We start from the raw sequence: 23016 nt of genomic DNA, 5'->3' as shown, positions 1-23016 counted from the left end.
CGAAAGAAAGAGGTCCTTAACAGGGCTCAGACCGTGTGAATGCAGAAATTTACTGAACTAAACAATATGCCTGCAGTGGGAAAATCATTTCTCCTACTTCTGAGATCCAGTCCTGAGGAGAAGAAAAAAAAAAAAAAAAGATATAAACCATGAAAGATCTTGTGAAATTAAATATTTCGAAAAGTATTCATTAGAAACACCATAACCATTGTATTTCATGTCAAACCACAGAGACAAACCTGTGAGAGGCTCTGAGAGATACTGGGGGATCACAGCCAATGAATGCTCCGTTCTCATAACAGTACTGGAGCAGGGCACGGAAACACGGGTCCTAGAAACACACGGACACACACACACACACAGACACACACACAAACAGACAGTCATTATATATAGACACATACACATTCACATCCACACACATTTGCATACACAGACACACACATCCACATTCAGCCACATACACAAATACACAAGCACACACTCATCAACATTAATACACGCACATTCACATCATATAGACAGACACAAACACAAGCAAATGGTCATCCATGATCAATCCAGGATATAAAAGATGTAAGCTCAATGGGTCCATAACTATTAGCGTAATATGTAAATATTTTTGTGAATAATTGGTAAATGTCCTGTGGAAGACCTGGACTTCTCAGGAGAGATGATACCAGTCCTCCTTCTGTAAGGCTGCTGCTCTCCCATCTTGAGATTTGGTCTGTCTTAAACTAGGTCCACTAAAAGAGATCTGGTCTATAGTCTTTAACTAGACCTTTCAGTAAAAGAGATTTGGTCTAAAACTAGGCTCTCCACAAAGACATGTGGTCTATAGTCTTAAACCAGGCCTTTCAGTAAAAGAGATTTGGTGCAGGTAGCTGACAGACTGGTTAAACAAGGTGGAATTCCATGCCCTCTCAAGCCCCTGCTATGACAATGTGGTACCAGTCTGGGAGGGAAAATACTAGCACATATGGACTTGGTCCAACATGGAATAAGTCACCACATTTCACCTCCCAACCATAAAAAAAAAAAGAAAGATATTAATCACAAGACAACACTGGTACTATAGCTTATGCATACAGTTTATTTGCTGAATCAGGCAAGAATAAGATTGTACAGAAGTTCTCCAAAATTCTGTTAAACGATGAAGAGGCTCACCTTAATCAAAACGTGTGGGTTGCCAATGATGATGAGGAGAGCTTTAGGACGGGTGATAGCCACATTAAAGCGTTTGGGATTTGATATAAACCCCAGAACACTCTGCAGGTCATCACTCAGTGCATCCTCATTTGAACGGACCTGTTGAAAGAATAGCATAAAACATGCATGCTTGCACAAACACACACACACACACACACACACACACACACACACACACACACACTAATGCCTGAAACATGCACACTTACATGAACACACACACCAACACATAGCACATGCACACTTGCACATAAACACACACTGATTCATAAAACACACATGCTTACACAAACACACTCGCGCTAATGCATAAGACATGCACGCTTACACATGAGCACACGCACGCTGATGCAAAGAACATGCATGCTTACACATATGCATTACATTAATAAATATCTATATATATACACACACACACACATATATACATATACACACACACACGCACATGGTATGGCAGGAAAACATGCAGTTGTACATATACACATACGCTAATGTTGGCACTGCAGTGATAGACCATAAAAGGATGAGGTAATATATAAAACCTCAGGTAAGCCCATTGCAATAGCTGTGAAAATAACCTTAAATGACACATACAGGCGTTAAGCCATTACTCCACTTTGAAATTTAAAATTATGTTCCAGGACACTTTAACATTACTGCTTCTCTGATTTTGTTTCTGTTCCCTGAAAAGTGTTGGTCTCTTTATTCTGTTTCTGACTTTGAGCCATGTTTCAGCACTACATTCTACTCTCCAGGCTCCAAGACCTCTCCTTAGCTTTTATGAGCTGTAGAAGAATGATGCAGATCTGACAGGACCAGTTATGAGGACGGGGCATGACTGAGGCGTACAGTAGACAAGATGATGACCAGAAACTCCTGGCCTTGGAACTCTTCCACAGAGCCAACTTTGATATCAGCCAGGCCCACCCTTTGCAACAGTACACGGATCTTCTCCGCCTTATTAAGAGAACAAACAAAAGTGAAAAAAAAAAGCACTGACATAAGACACAAACAAAAACAATCTGATGAAATACCCACATCAAAGCATCCCCTCTGGCATTTGTTGCTGTGGCTGGAATACAGCTGTCACTAAGCAGTTGTTCATTTTAAAGAATGAGTGATTCAGAGGAGGGCTTTTGTACATTCTCGTTTAACATTTATTAATCTCTCTTAATGTTGTTAAAAAGCTTCAGGTGTAGCTGCCCGGAGCACATATATGTTTTGATGCTGTCTGTAACGTGGGACAATCAGGTTCTGACAAGCAAACCTGAAGGAACGAGGCTGTAAGAGAATCAAATTCTCAGGCAGTGGGGCTCACCTGTTTCCTGTAGGGAGCAATGATGCCAATGTCACAGGCAAGGACAGGGTTGTAGAGCCTTTTGGACAGTCGGCAGCAGTAGAGCATCACCTGGACTGCCTCACCAGGGTTAAACCAGGACGGGTTATTACCCTCCCTTAGCTCTGTGCCCTGATCAGGAGAGGAATTGGTTAAGTCAAAACCTGTCAAGTTGTCTCCCTGACTGTCTTAGTGCGTTTTTATGATCTTACGATCTCTATGAGCTTCTGCTATGAGCAAATCAGAGAACAGAACCAGTGCAGTGCACAGGGCACAGCAGAAAAGCACAATCCGTCTCTAGCATCTCAAATATGTAATGTTTCCAGTGCATGTATTTCACTGAGGAGTTCGGTGGTGAAGGTATACATCTGATAGTCAAATCTACATCAATATTCCAAGGAGCCTTTGTATACTTAATGTTCAGTCTCACCAAAAGTCACATATATTTGAAAAGCAACACTTTGGTCTAAAATGGAAAAAAAGAAAATAGAAAAAAGAAAAACCTGAAGCACCCCTGCAACAGTACACTGATGAAGACTTTGCAGTCGAAACATGTAGGCATGTAGCCAGTGGTCAATAAAGGCTTTTTATACTATTGCAGGAATGCCTCAGTTTTTTTCTTTTTTCCCCCCCAGAGTTGCTTATAGGCCCAATCTGATGAGCACCCTGCATTTTTACAAAGATTGTAAGAATTTCTCTGATCCAGGGACGCATTCCCTAGCTCCTTACTTGACTTGAGTCTGTTTGTGGACCATTATCTACATGCCTCGTACCCTAACACCATGGAATATAAGGGGAAAACCCTTGGTGGGCAGTTGGTTCCAGTGACAGAAGGAGTCCACCACCACTCGCTGAGCACGCACACACAGGTCGCCGGCATAGAACAGCTGTGATGGCAGCGCCAGCAGGGCCTCATGGGAGCGATAATTGTACACCAGCTTAGTCACCTGAGGAGAGAGAGGACAAAACAGCAAGCAGAAGAGCGTGTGTTTAATCATATCCTCATAGACAGGATGGCACAGAGGCCACTGATAAACCATAAGTACTCCCAAAAAGAGACTTTTTCAAAAAGTGAGATATATTTTAGATTACTTTTGGCCATAGAGCATAAATTGCCCTCTTTGTGTTGTAATCACAAACCAGTCTGCATGCAGTTATAAGATAATGGAATTACTTATGACCATTTTGTCAGGAGGGTTTGGTGAAAGCAATGTGTTTTCTCACCAACAGTGGGTTGTAACCTTTGTCTTCACATGAGTAAAGAGGTAAGGCCATCAGCCTCTCGAGGAGGGATACACCAAGGCCAAACGCCCTAGCCACTGTAGACTTCACCACTGGACCCAGCTGCTGAGGGTCTCCTGCTAACACTATCTATGGAAGAGAAGGGTTCTCATGTTACTTTTATTCACTTTGCGTTTTCTCTCTGAAATGGCTATGCTTCTAACCCTCCCTGTCCCATGGTCACTGCCTGACAGGAAGACGGCCAGAGCAATATCTCTGTGATATGAGCCAGACATGTCACTGTTTCTTGCCAAGATTAATCAGTTACAATAATTACATTAATTAATCAATTAAAAAATATAATTGAATCATAATCACCAGAGGACAGGGAGCCAGTCAGTGCAAGCTCTCTGTGATATGAGCTTTTCTTACTATGAGTAGCCAAACAGTGCAGCTCAGCGGGATGACAGAATTATTCACTCCGTTTTGCACACGATCTTCAATCAGCCCCTAGAGTTTTTTTTATTAAGAACATTGTCACCTAGGGTTCACATTATCCAGACTCTGTTCCTCATTAGTTGAAAAAAGGTTGTGCACTACCTGCTTTAACAATGTAATTAACATTAGTACAGCCCAAACTTCAGATAAGACTCGTGTTTATGCTCAGTTAAAGTCAGGATTACTGAATGCTAGATTTTACACTCAGAACACTTTAAATGAACATCAGTGATCTCAGTCTTAGTATCTTGAGCCTGACAGAAATCTGGTGAAAACCAAAGGAACAAGACTAATCCTCCCAGATATTGCTACAACATAACAACCGCCTGAATCGTCCAGACGGTCACCATAACCTCCGCCTGAATCGTCCAGACAGTCACCATAACCTCCGCCTGAATCGTCCAAATGGTCACCATAACCTCCGCCTGAATCGTCCAAATGGTCACCATAGGGTTGGGCAGTATTTCAGTATTACAGTTGACTACAGTATTACATCATGGCGCCACATGAATTTTGCAATACCGTCAATACCAGGATATTTTTTAAAATCATGAAATAAAGCATACGAATTTCCCAGAATTTCGTCTGTCAGAGAATTGATTGGTGTAAACAACGATTTCATCGGAACATCTGTAAAGCAAAGTGATACATAATAAATGTCCCAGTGCTACATAGAAATATATACTCAATATCAGCACTCATGGAATGCATCTTGTCCCATCAAACTGGCCTACTTGGTCAGAACTAACTGTTATACAAGGCTAGTTTAAAATCAAAGTGCTATAAAAACGGTTGTATGGACCGAGCATCACGTCGGATTTTTATCTGGCTATTTTGGAGCGATCAGAAGTAGGGTGAGCACATTTTCAAATCCCCAAAACCGGGACCCTTAAGTGCACGTTCATGCACGTGCACATGTACTGTTTATATTTATGCACCCACCATAGGCGTTTTCATCAATGTGATCTTTTATGTCAGCATCTCCACCGTGCACGACCGAAAATGGAGTGTGCAGAACGCAGCGTTTTCGTTGCTGGCTACTTCACGAAGAAACAGATAAGCCCTCTGGAGGTCTTTAGAAAAGCCTGACTTTCTTTTCGGCGAGATGCTAACTGTTAGCGTACTGGCAGACTCTGTCAGACAGAGCCACAAGCATCACAGCAACAGCCTTGACAATGATACATTGATTGACACACAGACAAATCAGTGTTGAATTCAGATGCGTGGTGCAATGCTTGTGTTTTTGATTGGGTTAGGTAATAATGAGTAGGACAGAACATGATAAATGTCTATATAAGCGATGAAAACAAGTATAATAGTATTGTTATTATTTTAATTGTGGTGAAAGCCGGGACAACTTGGTAGTCCCGAATCCCGAATACTGTACCTGGCCATCCCCGCCAGAAGTTCCCCCCTGAGCATGCTTTCAGCACGGGGGGCAAAGTTATAACATGCACCAGAGCATCCCTCAAGCCAGAAAATGTTAACAGGCTGGTGCTCCTGCCTAAGACCTTTGAGGGCTAATTGTTATTTTGATGACTTTTCATTGAAGTTTTAGTTTCCTGTTTTTGTAATTTCAGTCCTACATAGGAAAGCTGGTATATTGTTTTAGTAATTAGGGGCCTCATCATGATTATTGTTTGATTGTGACTGTTCATTTGGACAAACTCTTCACGCCCTTTACATGTTTATAATGTTAATTAAGAAATAGTTGTCATGCTTTAATTTTTCTTGATCTTCATCTTACTCTTTGAAATGTTTCTTTTTTTAAATAAATACTTTTGAAATACATAATTTTGGTGCTCTTGCTACTGTACAGTTAAAATAGTATTTTGTATGGACTTAAAATAATAAATACCGTGATATCCTACCGATACCATCCATACAGTTGAAAATACCACGATAAAAATTTTAGTCCATATCGCCCAACCCTTGGTCAACAAAACCTGCGCCTGAATTGTCCAGACGGTCAACATACCCTCCACCTGAATCGTCCAGACGGTGGTGTTGCCGCCATTTATAAATCCGGTCTCAGCATTACGCCAAAGTCCGCTTGCAAAATTAACTCATTTAAAGTGCTCATTTACAGTGTCGTCGTTAATAATGTATCTTCTCCGTGTTTTAGTCTTGTGACTGTTTACAGGCCCCCGGGACCTTATACTGAACTCTTACAGGAGTTTATAGCCTTCATGTCTAACCTGGTCACTAGCACTGATAAGGCAATGGTTGTTGGGGACTTTAATACAAATGGATGATGAAAGTGACTGAGAATAGCTTTTGTTTCTCTTCTGCTGGCGTCAGTCAGAATGTACTAGAGCCGACAAATACCTATAAAAAAAATTTTACTTGATTTTAAACTATGGTAGCCATTGGTTCCCCCTCGGACTCCCCCTTTTTACCTGCTGCCCTAGCTAAGCATGCTGGAGTCCCATACTATACTCAGTTATGCTCCTTTTTTTCTTCTCCTTCCACCACTGCAGAGTGCATCCTCCCTGAGATCGAGTCATGCCCAATCCAGCTCATCCCTCTCTGTATACCTTGCTAAGTACAAACATGCAACATACCAGCCATAGACCAGTTCATCTCTCTCTGCATGCTTAACTGAGGACAACAGTGACCCTATTTCCCAAGATACTAGCTACTTGCAATCCAGCACACACGTCTATCTGCCAGCTTTGACCATGTAACACACCATGCAGCACTTGTGTCTAAGGATAACAGACCACAATCATGGGGTTTTTTGTTTCTGTTTATATATCAATCTATCACTTAATCCAACCATCCTGGTTAGATTATTCAATGCAATATAAACTTTTAGGTCACGTAATATCAATTAATCTAACCACCTCAGATCAACCGGAGAAGGATAGGCTCCCCCTGCTGAGTCTTAGATCTTCCCATCTCAGTCTAAGGGAGCTTTTCTTTGCCACTGTCACCCTAAATTTGTTCACTGGGGGTATCAGATCTGGCGTCCTGTAGAGCTGCTTTGTGACAATGTCCATTGTGAAAAGTGGTATTAACATAAAACTGAACTTCAAGTGAATTCCATTTTCAGATACAGGATATTTATATAATTCAATTAAATGGTGGGTGTTTCAGTTTGTCTGTATATTTCCTGATGGCGGACTGCTGTTAGTTGCTGTGGGTTAATATCTGACCTGTCCGTCTCTCTCACACAGCAGTCCTAGCGGGATCAAACACTCGGGCTCAGTAGCTTGGCCAGCCTCATCCAGAAACACATGGGTGAAATGCCCTGCCCTGCCAAACACAACACACAGACACACAATGAACATAAAGCAAACGAACCATCCGAAAACATCACCACTGAAAACAAGCATACTTAACATTGATATAATTTTTCTAAATCTCTGAGATGAAAGGACTTGAGACACAGGAGAAAATGCGTCAGTTTTACTCTGCAGTATCATTCAAACTACTCTCATCGACTGAACAAAACGCATTGTTCCATGAAACTACAAAATGCAAGTAATAACCACACGCAGAACTAGCCAAGTGTTTAAAGTAATTGGGCTACAGCGAGTATTCAAACACTTTGAGAAATTGAAGAGAAATTCTCTCCGGGCAGTTTCGTTTTGGTTGTTGGAAAAAGCATGTACACAGATAAGAACACTCCTACCACATTGGTTAGAAATCAGCTGGGCTTCAAATAGTGAATTCCTGATGTAGGACACATCTCTGCCTTGGACAAGTTCTCTCTAGAACACTGAGTCACAGAATGTGCACGAGACATACTGCCCTTTTCACTCAAACAAAAGAACAATTATTATATCCCAGTCATAGTCTTACTGCAGACCAATCTGGTAGAACATTCCAGCACTGGAGCAGGTGCTGACAACGATTCTATGAAAAGACGCATGTCGAATATCCTCTCCTGCCCTGGAATACTGCTGCAGCAGCCCTGGGATGGACTAAACACAAGGCAACAATTACTTGAGTGGATTTCTGTGTGTTCACATGTTTTTATAAAAGCACACTGCAGACCTGACCAGTATGTTTGACACATTAAGAGCTAATGTTAAAATCAGAGGAAATTAGGTCAAATTAAGTAAAAAAAGCTACTGTAGTCATTCTATATACAACAAAAGCATATTTTCTGAAAATTTTCATTTTCATTGACCAGTTCATTTTGATAGAGTCCTGTCTCTGAACATCAAGCCCGAGAGCGTGTTTTTGCCAGCCACAATTCAGTGTGCTAAGCAATACACATACATCTCTCTAGAGCCATCAGTGTGTATAACATGTAAATGATTTTACAGTGACTAGCACTACATTTCAGACACAGCCCTCATTTGGTGTAAGATTCCCATGCAGTTTAATCAATACTACAGAGCATGTGATCAAACACAGAATTGTTTTACTAACATTTAGTCAGGTAAAGGTAAACAACAAACTGTTTGTAAATGAACCAATTAATTCATCTGTCACTGTGTTAGGCATTCAAGCCATTTTGAAACCATACAATTATAATTAGGAGTGGTTTTCAATCAGCTCTGAGAGATGACCTCTAGTTGACCCATTGTATGGTGTAATACCTCTTCTGGTCTACAGGTGGCATTGACACGTGCCAGGCTTGCAGTATGCAGGTAGCCACATTCATGAAGGCGAATGCAAATGAGGTCAGCAGCACTGTTGGAGGGGGTGCACACTAATATTCGACTACTGGGCAAACGATGATACACCTGGAGAAGGAAGACAAATGACATGGACTAATTACTGATACACTTTTCTCAACTACACAAAAGTCATCTACAAAAATTACTTATATTCACTGGGATAATTCAACTATGAGGACATAACACAATGATTGAGAAGACACAAGTACAAGTCAAATTGCATTTTTTAACCGGAAATTTAAAAAATACAACTGCCGACTGGTTGGTTGCCAGTTTCTGTTAACCCTAACAGTAGACTTCTGTAAAGGGGATGGGGTGTTAGGTATTGTGTGTTAGGTTACTGGGTCCTTATTTTGGCCATTGGGTGAGCAGCAGTTGTTTATACTGACAGATATTATTGAGGAGAAGGAAACTGTCAAAACTATGACAGTGGTTTGGTTCAAAGTAAGTAAAAGGTACTGATGTTTCCATTTCTGCCACTCAGTGTTAAGGAGAAGAGCAATAAAATAGCAGTTGCTCAATTTTAGTTACATTGGAAACCGCTTATAGTGATCATGATTATAGTGATCAACCGCTTATATGGATCAAAAAGCTTGGGACAGAATCATTCCTATACAAGTACAGTACTGTATAATTTGCTTACAGTAATCAAGTTGTCAGCTTACAGTGTTCATTTGGGGTCTTTTTATACATGACAACATATGAATAAAAATTAAAACTACGATAATCCTTTTTTTTTTTTTTTTAAACTTTACTTTGGCAGGCCTACTTTGTCTTGCAGTAACCCCGTCTGCTTGTGACTAGCCACTTGAGGCTAATGCTGCGTGCACAGAAATCATGACAGGAAAAAGTAAGTCATTTTCTCTCAGTAACAAACGTAGACTCATCGAAGCTTCTGACAAACTGCCAAAAACAAGCCAATGAGATGCAGCAGCGAAACTTGGTGTTCCTCAGAATATATTACAGATAAGTTTGATTTCAAACTCTGCGACCAGTTCGGCACCGACACCCTACAATTGATTTTCAATTCTGTTAAAAGTTGAGAAATGCACCGAAACCCCAGCCAAGCCATGGCTTAGCCTGTATTTCTACTACTGACACTACTGTATTTTGTAAACCGCACATTACGTTTACGTTTTAGGATATAGCCTAATTACAATTTGATCTACAATAAGCTATATTTTATATACAGTACTGTACTGTATTTGAAATATACATAGTTCAGTAATTTAATTTGTACAGTACTGTAATTTGAAAAGTGTTTGAAACTGCTGTAGTCCTACAGAAAAATTCTAAAATTCTGCTTTTAATAGGGATGTAAAGGTTCACTGCGTATTGGGTGACGTGTTACACCTCTAGTAAAAGCAGAATGTACAAAACCAGACTGAACTGTTTTTGTGACCTGTAGTATGGCCTCTATGAGGGTGACAGTTTTTCCTGTGCCTGGGGGTCCAAAGAGGATGTAAGGTGTGGGCCGACACTCTCCACTAAGGATGTGCATTACTGCCCTCTTCTGGGCGGGATTAAGATGATCGCTGAAGAACTGGCCAGGCCTCGGGACAACACTTGGCCCCATCCTTGAATCTGATGAGATTATGAAGAGATTCTACACAGTTACTGAGATTCTACAAGTTTACTGAGCAAGACAAAAATTCTCAAGGCAGTTAAGATTAATATTACATAAAGGGTACAAACATATAGCACACAAACATCATGGCCTCAATACAAACTCAAGACTGTGTAGTACTTTCTCCTCCACCTCAAAAACAAAACACACACACAAACTATTTTTCCCTCCATTACCCTCCAAGATGTTCCGTGTTTTTGTCTGAGTTGCCACAGAGACCATATCCATACTCAGAGCTGATGGCTGTTCCTTGCAGTGCTTGGGATCACCTTCCTCCTGCTAACAACACAGGGCAATCATGTCAGGCACTATTCAGGGCTACATACTGTGGAAGAAATTTTTCATGCAATTACTCTCATTATCACCTTACCTTGTCAGTGGCCTGACACTTTTTCTCCCCTTCAACTAAGTCCTCAGGACCCCATTCTCCAACCCACTGTGGACTCTGTAGAACTAAACTGCTAGGGAAGAGTACTACACAAAACAAAAAAGAAAAGATGAATCTACCAGTGTTACTTTTAAAAAGTATTAGACACCATTAGAGCAGCAATCAATTTGATTTTAATTCATTTGGTAATGGAACTGTGAGTGACTGCTTTCAGGGTAGTAAGAAAATAACATGTTATTTATTTGATGAACTGGCATTTGATAGCATGATAAAAAAAAAAGAAAAAGGATAAAGAACAAAAAAAAAAACCCAATCTATTTGCTATTTTCACAAAAACACTACCCAACCCTCCTCACCATTTTCACCAAAGTGTTTGGATTGCTCAAGCGCAGAGTGGCATCTGCGCACGGTCAACCTGTACGCACAAATAAGATTAGTAGTAAATAGTAATCTTATTGTGTATAGTAATCATTAAGTAAATGTAGCTCATAGACCTAAAATGTTCTGTCTAACTGTATGGTTACCGGTTAAGGGTGAACTCCACATCCAAGGGCTCCCCAAGGTAGCTCTGCTGAAACTCTGTGTTTACTCTCAAACTCACATCCTCCTCAGTGATCTGTGGATGGAAATAATAAACAAAACAAAACTCACATCATCCTCACTGTAATATTAGGGACGAATGTAATGTTGTGTTATGTAATGTAATTCTTATATGACTCATATTACCTCTGCGACATAGCCGATATACTCAATAACCACACCTCTATTTGACGGCTTCTTCAGAAGAACTTTGTCGCCTGAAGGGGAACAAGCAAAAATGTGCACAAATACATACAAATACATAGTACTGACACTTGGGGACAAGGAAGAGCAGACCAGCTACATACAGTATGATCACAACAACACAACATGAAAATGTATCTATGTTCTTCATGGTCTCTGATGTTCTTTAAGATGGAAATTCAACTATGTTTATGTTCTTAAAGATGGAAATGTATCTGTTAGAGGTGCCCAAATCCAGACCTGGAGGGCCAAAAGCCTGCTGCTTTTTGTTATCACCTCTTAATTAGAGGCTGATTTTTAGATGAAAAGCAGCGGGACTTTGGGCTTCCAAGACAGGATTTGGGCATCTCTAACCTATGTTCTTCATGTTTTTTAAGATAGTACTGTGTCCATGTCCTTTAAGATGGAACTGTATCTATGTTCTTCATGTTCTTTTTAAGAAGCACCTGATCTTTTCTGTGAGACCCTTAACTCCACAAGCCACTAACTAAATCCCCCTTCTGCACTTTACCCCTACCTACCACCCTGATGATTCTATCCTCAAATGCACATAGTATAACTGACCAATGACAGCACTGACTCCTTTTACTACATAGATCAATCGAACACTTAACTGTGATACCCAGCACACAATAGTTTATACTACTTGTCACTCTATTATTAACTTACTTGTGTGTGTATCTAGCCTGATAATGAATTTAGCACCTATGGCACCTATGAAATAATCAGCTCCTTCATGGCAATTTAGTTGTTTTTTTACTCTACTGGTATTGGAAGCCGCTTTGGATAAAAACACCTGCGAAAGGAATGAATGTAAATTTATCCAATACACTGCATGGCTTTTAATTTCTACACATATACAAAATTACTTAAATTTATTTATACAGGTTGATGTTAAGTATTTCCAGGGTAAACTGTTAGTCATTGCATTTCAGAACAGAGGCTCAGCAGTGAGCAACATGGAGCTTTCATGAGAACCTAAAGTTAGTGGGAGGCAGAGTATAAACAAACTGTATTTGTGTGCATGAACTGAGTGAATTAGGCACAAGGCACACATTCACAGCATTCAGCAAGTGTAGGACAGCTTTTTAGACCAACACACGATAATCAAAATTTTGACAGCATAAAATTGCATAAACCATTCTTCTCCTTTCATTTATTTTAGATCCACGTTTTAGAACATAAACTGAAATGTTTAGAAGGTGAATTCATAAAACAAAATGTAGGAATCCTGTCAGACTTTGCTAATTTGGTCTATTTCAGGTTAGTAACTACAGATTACTTCATTGTCTTTGGACTCAGATGCAAGAATTCTGAGTTTCTAAAAAGTGGAAAACTGTGCTTCTGGGAAACAGTTCTTTGTGGCTGTTAGTCTGTTACATTACCTGGCTTGCTTGCTAGCCTATTTTGCTACAGTCTCGGTAATTGGGTAGCTAGTCAGCTATTAAGGTCAGCAAAAAACTCTGATTTTGCTAGATTTTTTCTTTGAACTTCATTAAGAGATATTCGCTGTGTGAACTGTATTTGCCATTATGCTTGCTACCTAACAACAGCATATAACCAACACTGCATGGGAATTATGACTAGCCCAGTACAACACCACCACCATTCACCCACTCATTATCTAAGCCGCTTATCTTGATTAGGGTTGTGGGGGGTGCTGGAGCCTATCCCAGCGCTCATAGGGTGAAAGGCGGGGAGTCCATCGCAGGGCAGACACACAGACAAACACACTCACACACACATTCATACCTAGGGGCAATTTAGTGTCTCCAATTCACCTAACCTGCATGTCTTTGGACTGAGGGAGGAAACTGGAGCTTCCGGAGGAAACCCACACAGACACGGGGAGAACATGCAAACCCGACATTGAACCTGAGACCTTCTTGCTGTGAGGCGACAGCGCTACCCACTGCACCACCGTGCCACCCCCATCACCATTCAGATGCTGTTTAATATTAAGAATTGGCAGACTGTGGTCAAACCGTGGTCACTGTCAAAATGTCTAATCCGATTTAGTTACAGCAGTTACCTGTCTTTATGGTGCAATGCACTTGGATGCTGTTTGTATGTAGTTAATACTCTGTCCAGCTTGCTTTAATGGGTGACTGTGGACACCCCAGTATGCATGAAACAGTAAAACCAGTGGACGGTGACCATTGATTTCAGGTACAGCAAGCTATCAGTTTTCAGGATAGACAGCAGGTGCACACTTGGCTTAGTTACACAGCTAGAGGTTATCAGTCAAACTTCTGCAGATCCTACTGGTCTGATCACCCAGGTCAAGGGGGCCAAACATACCAGCGTAGAGGCTAGGTCTTCCCTCGGCAAGTCCTGGCACCTCTAGGTGAAGATGAGTTGCTCCCTTTCTGAGCAGAGCTCCGCTGATGGTGAACTCCTTCAGCTCCATCTCTGCTTGCAGCTCCTCCAACCACAGCAGCATTGAGAAGCGTGGCAGCATGTTGGCCAAAGAGAGTGTCTGGGAAATAACCACTAGCATAAATTAGTAATGTGCACAATGAAATCAGAATGAAAATACTGGCACCTGGGCAGTGATAATAATGATGTTATTCCTCCCTGAGTGGTATCTGATGCTCCTACTTAAAAAAAAAAAAAAAAGGGGGAAAAAAGAAAAAAAAAAGGTCACATTAAAGTCCTGTTTCTGTACTGTTGCGAGAATCGATCAGACTGGGCGACTCACCTCCCCCAGGGCAGGCTGAGCCACCAGAACATCACCCCCTGTTTCCACACACTCCCTTAAGGCCTGTGGCACAGGGTACGGACCCAGGAAATTAGGCAGGTGACGCCTGGACAGTCTGCCCAAATATCACAGGTCATTAGATAGCACTATACAATAACATGATACTTTAAAATGTATTATTTCAAATCTTTTTCATTTAGAGATCAGAGTAAGAACCTTTGAAGATTATGGAAATGATGACATAGATGTCATCCAGAAGACTAGGAGGAGAAGAAAAAACAACAACAAAAAAAAAAAACAGAAAATAGAAACCTTACCAACCATACATTACATTTCAAGTTTATACCTGCATCTACCAAGCATGTCTATTTCATGCTTATATCTGCGTGTTGTCTATCTAACTAACGTGTCTATTTCATATTCATACCTGTGTGTTGTCTGTCTAACAGGGTTGGCACTTAAAACACAGTCCACACTGAATACAGTCATCGGAGAAGGTGTAAATACTGATCAAGAGGCCAATTCATAAGCCTGAGCCCACTCACTCGCAGTAACATGTCTAACATGTCCCTAATTACAACAGGTGACATGGGCCCATATTCTGAGAGGAGTATAAAAGCAATAATACATTTATTACATAGAAAAACAGAATACTCAATTGCCTGTGAGAGCATGAATGAGGCAGTATGAGGTGTATCATAATTTACATTACACATTCACCTGCGTGATGGGGGGGGAGCCATGACTGTGACCACTTGTTTAGGCTGTGGTTGAGGAGGAGGCAGGGGGGAAGCAGGACAATACGGGGCACTGGGCTGCAAGTGCCTCTCCTCTCTGCTGTTCACCGCTACGTCTAAACGCCTGCCGATGGTAAAGGATGAAAAGTGCAACAGGAGAAGCTCTGTACTTCGTCCCATGCTCCTGGTTGTATAAAGGGAAAGGACGGTCAAAAATATCAACATGGAGACACTCAACATCTCCAACACTCCCCACACATAGACAATGCATCAAATTTTCACAGAACTATTAATGCTGGGATTGATTGGGATTTGTGCTGGGATTTTCACATTTATTTTGTGACGGTCACAACACACATGCACAACAGGTAAAGTCAAAGTTGGCACTTTTTGTACAAAATGGCACAAGCAACTTTTTTGATGAAAAAAATATAAAATATAATTTTACAGCGATGCCAAAGCCACTGACACTGACAGACACTTCTCTGTAACACAGAGCAGCCGTGTAGTCATGCAGCAAGGTATCCACAGTATTCCATAAGGATTCACAGTTTTACATGAGGATTCTGGGCAAAACATCAGCCTGGCATGGGAATCACATCATTCATCAGACCATTTCTGCTTACACGCAAACCAGTCAAAATACACAGTAAGCTAAAAGTTTATTTTCAGAGCTGAAACACAAAAAAATGTCTCCAGCTGATTCAGAAAAGAAATGTAGAGTCACTGTAAACCCACTTTGCTTGGCAGCTGACAGCAACAGATGTTTTTCCTCCTGGCACAATTTCCAAATCTCGCTGCACCATCCGAATCACTGAGGTCTTCTTGGCTGTTTCTGGAATACCATCAGTCTCCAACTCAACAGTTCCATCCACAAGTAACTGGAAACCCCACCCATACAAAAAAAACCAACAACAAATAAACAACAAAAAAAAACATTAGTAAAGCTAATGTTAGTGACGTTAGTACAGCTTCAGTGGACCTCAGGCCGTAACTGAGACTGCCATGGCATATGGTTTACACTGTTTTAATGTTCATCAAACCATACAGCATATGTGAAGGAACCGCCACAATAAAAACCACAGCAAAAATGGCATTTTCTCTACAAGGGTTTGTTTTTCCCTTTAAGGGTATTTAGTGGACCTAAACCACAGCACAAAAATACATCCCACCACAACATGGGACTACTAAAACCCTTCACTCTGGGATGCATGCAATCAAATCTGTGAATTTCTTACAGCCTGTGCCACATGAACTTTTGAGAAGAAGTTGTGTCTGGCTGTGTTCTTACTCGCTGCTTTACTCAAAAATGAGCATTTTAAGGGCCTGATAAAAGCGTGTCTGTCCATGAGGCTCTGGGCCTAGACTGATATTCACACCTGATTGGCTCAGCCATGACTGAACAGCTTTATTAATTCAGGACCCTCACTGGTGTGGCAGCAACTGCTTTTAAAACATTTGTGCTATTCACTTCCTAAAGCAATCCTCTCACCGCTGGAGTTAGCTGCACTTCACTGACATCTTGCAGGCCATCTTCAGAAGGCCCAAAAGCTATGGGGACCAGGTGACATCTGTAGCTAGACAATGGGCCTATCACTGGGGTGCATGTGGTGTCTGTAGGGGTTGGTGAGAAACGTTGCTCCATACGTAACCTGGGTAATGGCGGGCTGCTGTTTGCTGAGATCAGGTGTGTGGGTGACAGTATCAGCTACGTGAGCCAGAGAGAACTGTCGCTCAGTGTCCCAGCCTGCAAACTCATAACACTTAAGAGTCTGTCTCTCCAAACCCTGGTTCCTACAACACAGAGCATGTGATTGCTTGATTGTGCACAAACGTGAACCAAACAGCAACAAGCAATACTAATACAGGTGTTACCTGACTTATGATGGTTCGACTTTACGATGGTGCGAAAGCGATAAACATTCTGTAGAAACTGTACTTCGAATTTTGAATTTGAACTCTGGCATGCGGTATGCAGGGTTCATACACAATTTTACCAATAAATTTCCATGACTTTTGCATGACTTTTCCATGCCTTTGAGGCAAAATTTCATGGCCATACATTCTCTGAAAGGTCTGTGTATACATGAAAAATAAGGATAAAAATCCACGTAAAAATTTACCACAACATATTTTAACTAAAATTAACAACAGGAAAATAAAATCGCCATTTTCCTGGCATTGTGCGAATTTACATTTTGTTAAGTACAAGCTGCAACTCAGGTCGGAGGCTGATGTTACCCCACGCAGAGAACAAAGTAAAGTACCGTGACTGATCTGCCCGAATATTGAAGTATTGTTTAACCAATATTAATTTTTCTCTGTGGATCTTAACTGTACCACATTCTGTTATTAGGATGGGTGCTCGGTTGCAGTTTTAAGGTTATTGCTACTGTAATGCTGTCAAAAGTGGCCTACTTTTATCATTTAAAATAAACAATTTTGCCAGTGAACACATTTGCACTTTTTGAATTTCAGTAACAGAAGCCTCCTGTTGCTCTCCACCAAGGCGTCATTATTCCTAGCTTATGCACGAATTTATGTTCGTTTGTGATTCTCAGTCCTGGACCAAAAAAAAGTCCAAAAAACCCTGGTTTGGAAGCATTTTAAGCTTACTGAAGATAAAAAAAGCGGATAAAATTTGCGTACCAACACTCAACTACAAATCCGGGAAACCATCTGAAAAGTGCAAGTTTACCTCTGAATTCGTAAAATGGCTCTCTTAGTAAATTAAGGTCTACACTAAATTTAGTTTAGCCTACTGTGCAGATAATCACTGTATTATTTGTGAATAAAAGGTGCGTCCTAAGCTATGGAAGGAATGCCAACCGTCGACACCGCAAAGACAGTGAACTCTGGATCAAATTATGTAAATAACGTCTATTGAAGAGTGTCAAACTTAAAAAAGAAAAAAAAAAAAGTGTTCATATTACTGAGTAGAAAGTAGAGTATTCCAAAACAACAGGCCAAAACGATGCCATGACGTTACCGACACAAAGCTTCGCTCGAAAAGGGTTGGCCAAAATTCGATTGGCAAAAAAGTGGCATTCGATACAGCAAATTTCCATGACTTTTTAAAAAACTATCTAGGTTTATTTATTTTTCCAAAGCTATTTTCAAATTCCATAACTTCTCTAGGTTTTCCATGACCGTACGAACTCTGGGTATGATACTCTCTCGTGATGCTGGGCAGCAGCAGCAGCGAGCCATGGCTCCCAGTTGTCATGTGAGTGTACTGTCCAGGGACTATTTTATGTGTATGTTTACATTTACAGTGATGAGGGGTGTCATATAGTGTTACACAGGATATGGGTAGTTGGTTGTGATCTGTCAAACTGTTTAGCTGGTTGATGAATTGCACTAATAAAAACATCTCAAGCACGGAATAATATGCAAGGCCTAAGATGCCAACAGCTCGAGTTCAAGTGAACCGTATCCCAGACCCCCGTTTTCTGGAGGACTTGGGTATGGTCCCTTGGTCCGCACCAGGGTTCGGAAAACAGTGTTCACACCAACAAAACGAACCGTACAGACGGCTGAAGTGGACTCGGGTCCGCACCAAAAACTCTAGTGTAAAAGAACCCTAACACAATTAGGGTTCAATTACAATATTGGTTTCATTACAATATTGGTTTGTCTGGTTGTATAAAGTTTGACACATGTTACTCACTCTATCCAGATTTGTAGTTCTTTGTGCTCTCCCAGGAAGAGTGATCCAAAATGGGTGTTTTCACTAACCACCACGCCTGCCTTGTTATCCAGCAGAGTCTGCACCTTATTCTCTGACATGCCAACGCCAGCATCCACGGAAAGACTGTCAGACAAAAAAGGTAAACAAACGAAAACAAACTAAATTGGTATGATAAGGAAGAATCAGTGACGCAGTAGCCTAACTGAAACAGATGGTCTGGCCTCTTCCTTCCCACCCTGCACCTGCTCCCAACAATTTAACATAAGTCATTGCGATTGCAGCAGTGACACAATCTGAACAAGGGGCCTGCTGACTTATTGACTGATATAGTCACATGAACTAAGAATGAAGCAGAATGAATATGTGGACTGTGCTAAAGCTACTGTGTATATACCCATGGTCTTAGACTGTTCTCAGTGTGAAATGCCTGGAAACACAAGATAATGGTAGCTAGCCTCGCCTTAAAGACAATGTGGGAATTTTTTAATCTACAGCTAATACCATTACCATTAATTAGTCCATTGAGATTTGCAGAGATTTAGGAACAACGGCAGGGTACAGCCTAAGGAAAGGACCTGTGTCTTCGTAGACAGGGGCAGGTCTGGATGGTTCTTTGACATAGATTTCACTTTGATTCAATTCATGTTTGATTGAGTGGACTAGCATGGATCACATGCTGCCCTCTTCTGTGCCACTGACCTGCCTGTCAGCTGATCTAGCGTCCCTAAATAACAACTGTCTACAAAGTGATCAGCAAGTTACTGAACTTTATGATGGCTTGTTCAGAGCACTGTGACAGCTTTTAACTGGCCAGACCTCAAACTAACATGTCCCCTTTTTCGCCAACACGTAACTCCCACTATGCTAAACATGTTCAGATGTTCAAAGACAACTCTGAGTTGCCCGCAGCATGTTCAAAGGTAGTCGGTCAGGCTTAGTTAGGTGAGGGTGCCTTGCCTGGGTTGACTGGGGGCCATACACAGAGCTCTCCAGCAGTAAAACGACTGGCTGCTCTCCACCATCACCACATTCACCAAGTCTCCAGGCAAAGGCCTGTACTGAGCAGGCAGCAGCAGGGAGTCCAGGCTGAAAAACACACTGTCCTCTACCACGCCGTTGCTTCCAAACACACTTGACACACGCACCTAAAAGGTATAGAAAAATCTTCTAAAAGGAATACACAAACCCAGCTTCAATTCAGACTTTTCTTCTTGTAACTCTCAATACAGAGAAACGTAGAAACTCCTCTAATTTCTACGCATTGTTGTATTTTGTCAGAATAAAACCACATTTCCCCTTAAAAGTATTCAAGTTGAAGTAAGATGGGAAAATCCTCATTGAAATGCGAAGTATTAAGACATACCAAAAATTGGTCATTTTCTACAAAGCAACCAGACAAGTTGAAGGCAATGGTAAGACGAAAAGTAGAGAAAATAACAAAGAGAAAAAGACAACAACTGAGAAATGACAGACTTTATCCAAGCGACGGTAACGCAATGGTACGACATGGGAAGCCTGACTGCTCCACTGGGTCGGACTTATGAAGTACTGGGCCTGTACCCAATCCCCTTTCATTGGCTCAAAACCTGACAGACACCAGGAAAAGATCAGACAAATACAACAGTATTTCAAGCAGGAAAGCTGTTTTTTTGTTTTCTCAAGATCAGTGTCCAAATTGCAAGGTTCACATTTGAGTTCAAGGTAAATATAACTCCACTGCATTGATAACGCTACTGATGTACCTTCACACAGAGCTGAATGTGAAAAGAATGTGTTTTGATTGATGAATCCGCCATCCTTGTTGAACGATGTAACTGTTCCAATCAGAGGCCTGAGCCGACTGGTTTCTGACTCCAGCGATACTCCACCTCCATCCTCCCATGCATCAGCCTGCTTTTCCACCTGCAGGCAGAAGATCAGTGCAACAACAAGGAAGTTAGTCAGTTGCATCCATGCATGTTTTCAAAATTTGATTCAAATTTAACACATAAAGCATGTAAAACAATGTATTTTGCAATGTTGTCAGATGTAACACCCACAATAAAGAGCAAAACAAGGGCTCTATGAGCTGACTATATTGAAAGGTACATAACACCACCATATCTGTGAATTGAAGAACAAAGCTGCTACCAAAGGATCTCATCTGGATTTGGATGCTCTGCTAACAGTGCTCACCCTAAGTGCCTTCCATCCTCCATGTGCTCCATCTCGTACTACAGTGGCATGAACAGTGTCTCCCACGCAGAGTGGCACACCTCCCAGGACCTCGCCAAATGTGAAGTAAATGGAGTCATTGATGAGCCCGTAATCCTGGCACAGCTGGGACACCAACCCTCCATGCACCTGTTTGACCTCCTCCTCAGCTGTGAGGGAATGGTCAAATACAACTGACCTGATTAATAAGCTACCGATGCTCTATGATTTTTGGAAAGGAGAAATCTTAGTAAGCCTGTTGTTGGGACATTTTCTGATAGTCACAGAAAACGCCTCATGCAGTCCAACTACTTTCACTTAACAATGAATAAATAAAACCAGAGTTATAATAACATATTTTTAGGACACAAACCTCCATAGTTATAACCGATATATTCATCGTAGTCGTCAACCGCTCTCCTCCAAAGGGGCGAAAACAGTTTGGAAATCACAAACTGTACTACTGTAACCATATCTTCGCTGGGAAAATAGTAAGAATAAGTATACCTGTTTAAAAAAAACGATACGACAAACTTTATATTATGTAAAAAGTAAGTGCATTAAGTAGTCAGAGATATATTACAGCCCGGGCCAGTTAACCGTCTAGCGACTTCTCTGCAACCGTCACACTTAGCTCGCATTTTCAGCGATTACCATTAACTGTTATATGCATGCAGTGCAGTAACAAAATAATTTGTTTAAAAACAGCTTAATGCCGTTTGATGCATGGCAACTCCTAACTTGTTATCAATCGTAGAGCGGTAAAACACTGGGTACTTGCAAATGTTAGATAGTATACTGTGGTAAGATAACGTTGCGACTGGTTCACAAATCATTAGCTCTTTGTTTCTTCGGCCGCAGTAAGTACAATAACTTCGTACCCTCCGAAAGAATAAACGTGTCCCTCGGCTTGTGGCTGCACAGATTAAACACAAAGGCAAACAAGTCACTTTGACCGCCGTCTTCTTCTTTGTTGAGTTTTGGTGGTCACGTGCGGGTAATTTCAGCGCTGCTTAACCGCGTGTAAGCAGTTAAAAAATGGCCTTATTTACACCGGTTCAAAACACAAACCATGGGAAACGCAAGTGTATAAAATATGTGTAAAACAAAATAAGATCAAATAAAATAAACACATAAAATAAAATAAACAAAATTAACCTGGAAATCGCAAAGTAAGAGCAGGCTGCGCCGTTATCGCTCATGTGACGTCATGCCAGTCGACAGGATCTGCGGTGCTGGGAATAGCATTTCTTGTTTTTAGGTTCAAGCAATGGCGTGTAATACACATGCATTGTTTCACTTAAAAATCTTTATACAAGAGGCAGGTGCCACTAAACCTTGGCTGTTAGAGGAGTGGTCTCACTGTAGACGTTCCTTTTGCATGTGTGTGGGCCCTGTTTCAGTGAAAACTCAGAGTTAGTTCACTCAGAGTTGAAAGAAACTGGGTTTTAAATTTCACAAAGCCAGTTTAGCTTAACTCTGAGTCAGTTACTATGGCAACATACTCAGTGAAGCTAACCTGCTCGCTGCCAGCTTTTCTTCAACTAACCCTGAGTTTCTTTCCTTAAAGAGCCGGTCCTTTAAAGAGCGTGTCCTTTCCTTAAAGAGCCGGTTGATATTGAAGCACAAATACTCCGCAGAAATCTCCGTCGGGAGAGGGCGATCAGACCACGCTTGGATGTTTTATCATACCTTGATGATTATCTGTTTAGGCGTTATCGTTTTTCTGTACAGTCGATCATTTATCTGAACAATATTCTCAGCCCTCATATTGTTCATATCATATGACACATCGTGGACATGCTCTCAGATCACACACCCATAAGATTCATCAAAGAGTAATTCCACAGAATTGCAGGTATCAGTCTAAGAAATACTTAATTTATTTAGTGTGAAGCTTTGAGACTTGAAACACTAACCAGTTAATTTGATATATTTTAGGGTTTCCAGGTGTCACCGGCTGCATAGATGGCACTCATATTCCTATCACAGCTC

At 41.1% G+C, this 23016-nt stretch overlaps 1 protein-coding gene across 1 annotated transcript; it reads right to left on the bottom strand.

Annotated features, from left to right (window-relative positions):
* Nucleotides 1-93: 93 nt before the first annotated feature.
* On the bottom strand, nucleotides 94-21494 carry mov10l1 (Mov10 like RNA helicase 1). Its single transcript, XM_030774837.1, has 27 exons — nucleotides 21395-21494; nucleotides 21004-21191; nucleotides 20571-20730; nucleotides 20302-20414; nucleotides 19786-19973; nucleotides 18808-18951; nucleotides 16790-16931; nucleotides 15876-16018; nucleotides 15121-15321; nucleotides 14401-14515; nucleotides 14001-14178; nucleotides 11643-11713; nucleotides 11441-11532; nucleotides 11273-11331; nucleotides 10899-11002; nucleotides 10705-10771; nucleotides 10304-10485; nucleotides 8821-8967; nucleotides 8075-8196; nucleotides 7426-7525; nucleotides 3773-3919; nucleotides 3322-3495; nucleotides 2531-2680; nucleotides 2062-2169; nucleotides 1168-1308; nucleotides 240-331; nucleotides 94-112 (listed from the first exon to the last, which is right to left on the bottom strand). Exons 1-27 carry the CDS (start codon nucleotides 21492-21494, stop codon nucleotides 94-96), a joined length of 3447 nt encoding a protein of 1148 aa, XP_030630697.1.
* Between the last annotated feature and the right edge of the window lie 1522 nt (nucleotides 21495-23016).

This window comes from Chanos chanos, chromosome 5 (genome assembly GCF_902362185.1).
Source record: "Chanos chanos chromosome 5, fChaCha1.1, whole genome shotgun sequence".
Classification (NCBI taxonomy): domain Eukaryota; kingdom Metazoa; phylum Chordata; class Actinopteri; order Gonorynchiformes; family Chanidae; genus Chanos; species Chanos chanos.
This window is presented reverse-complemented; position numbering and strand designations above follow the sequence as displayed.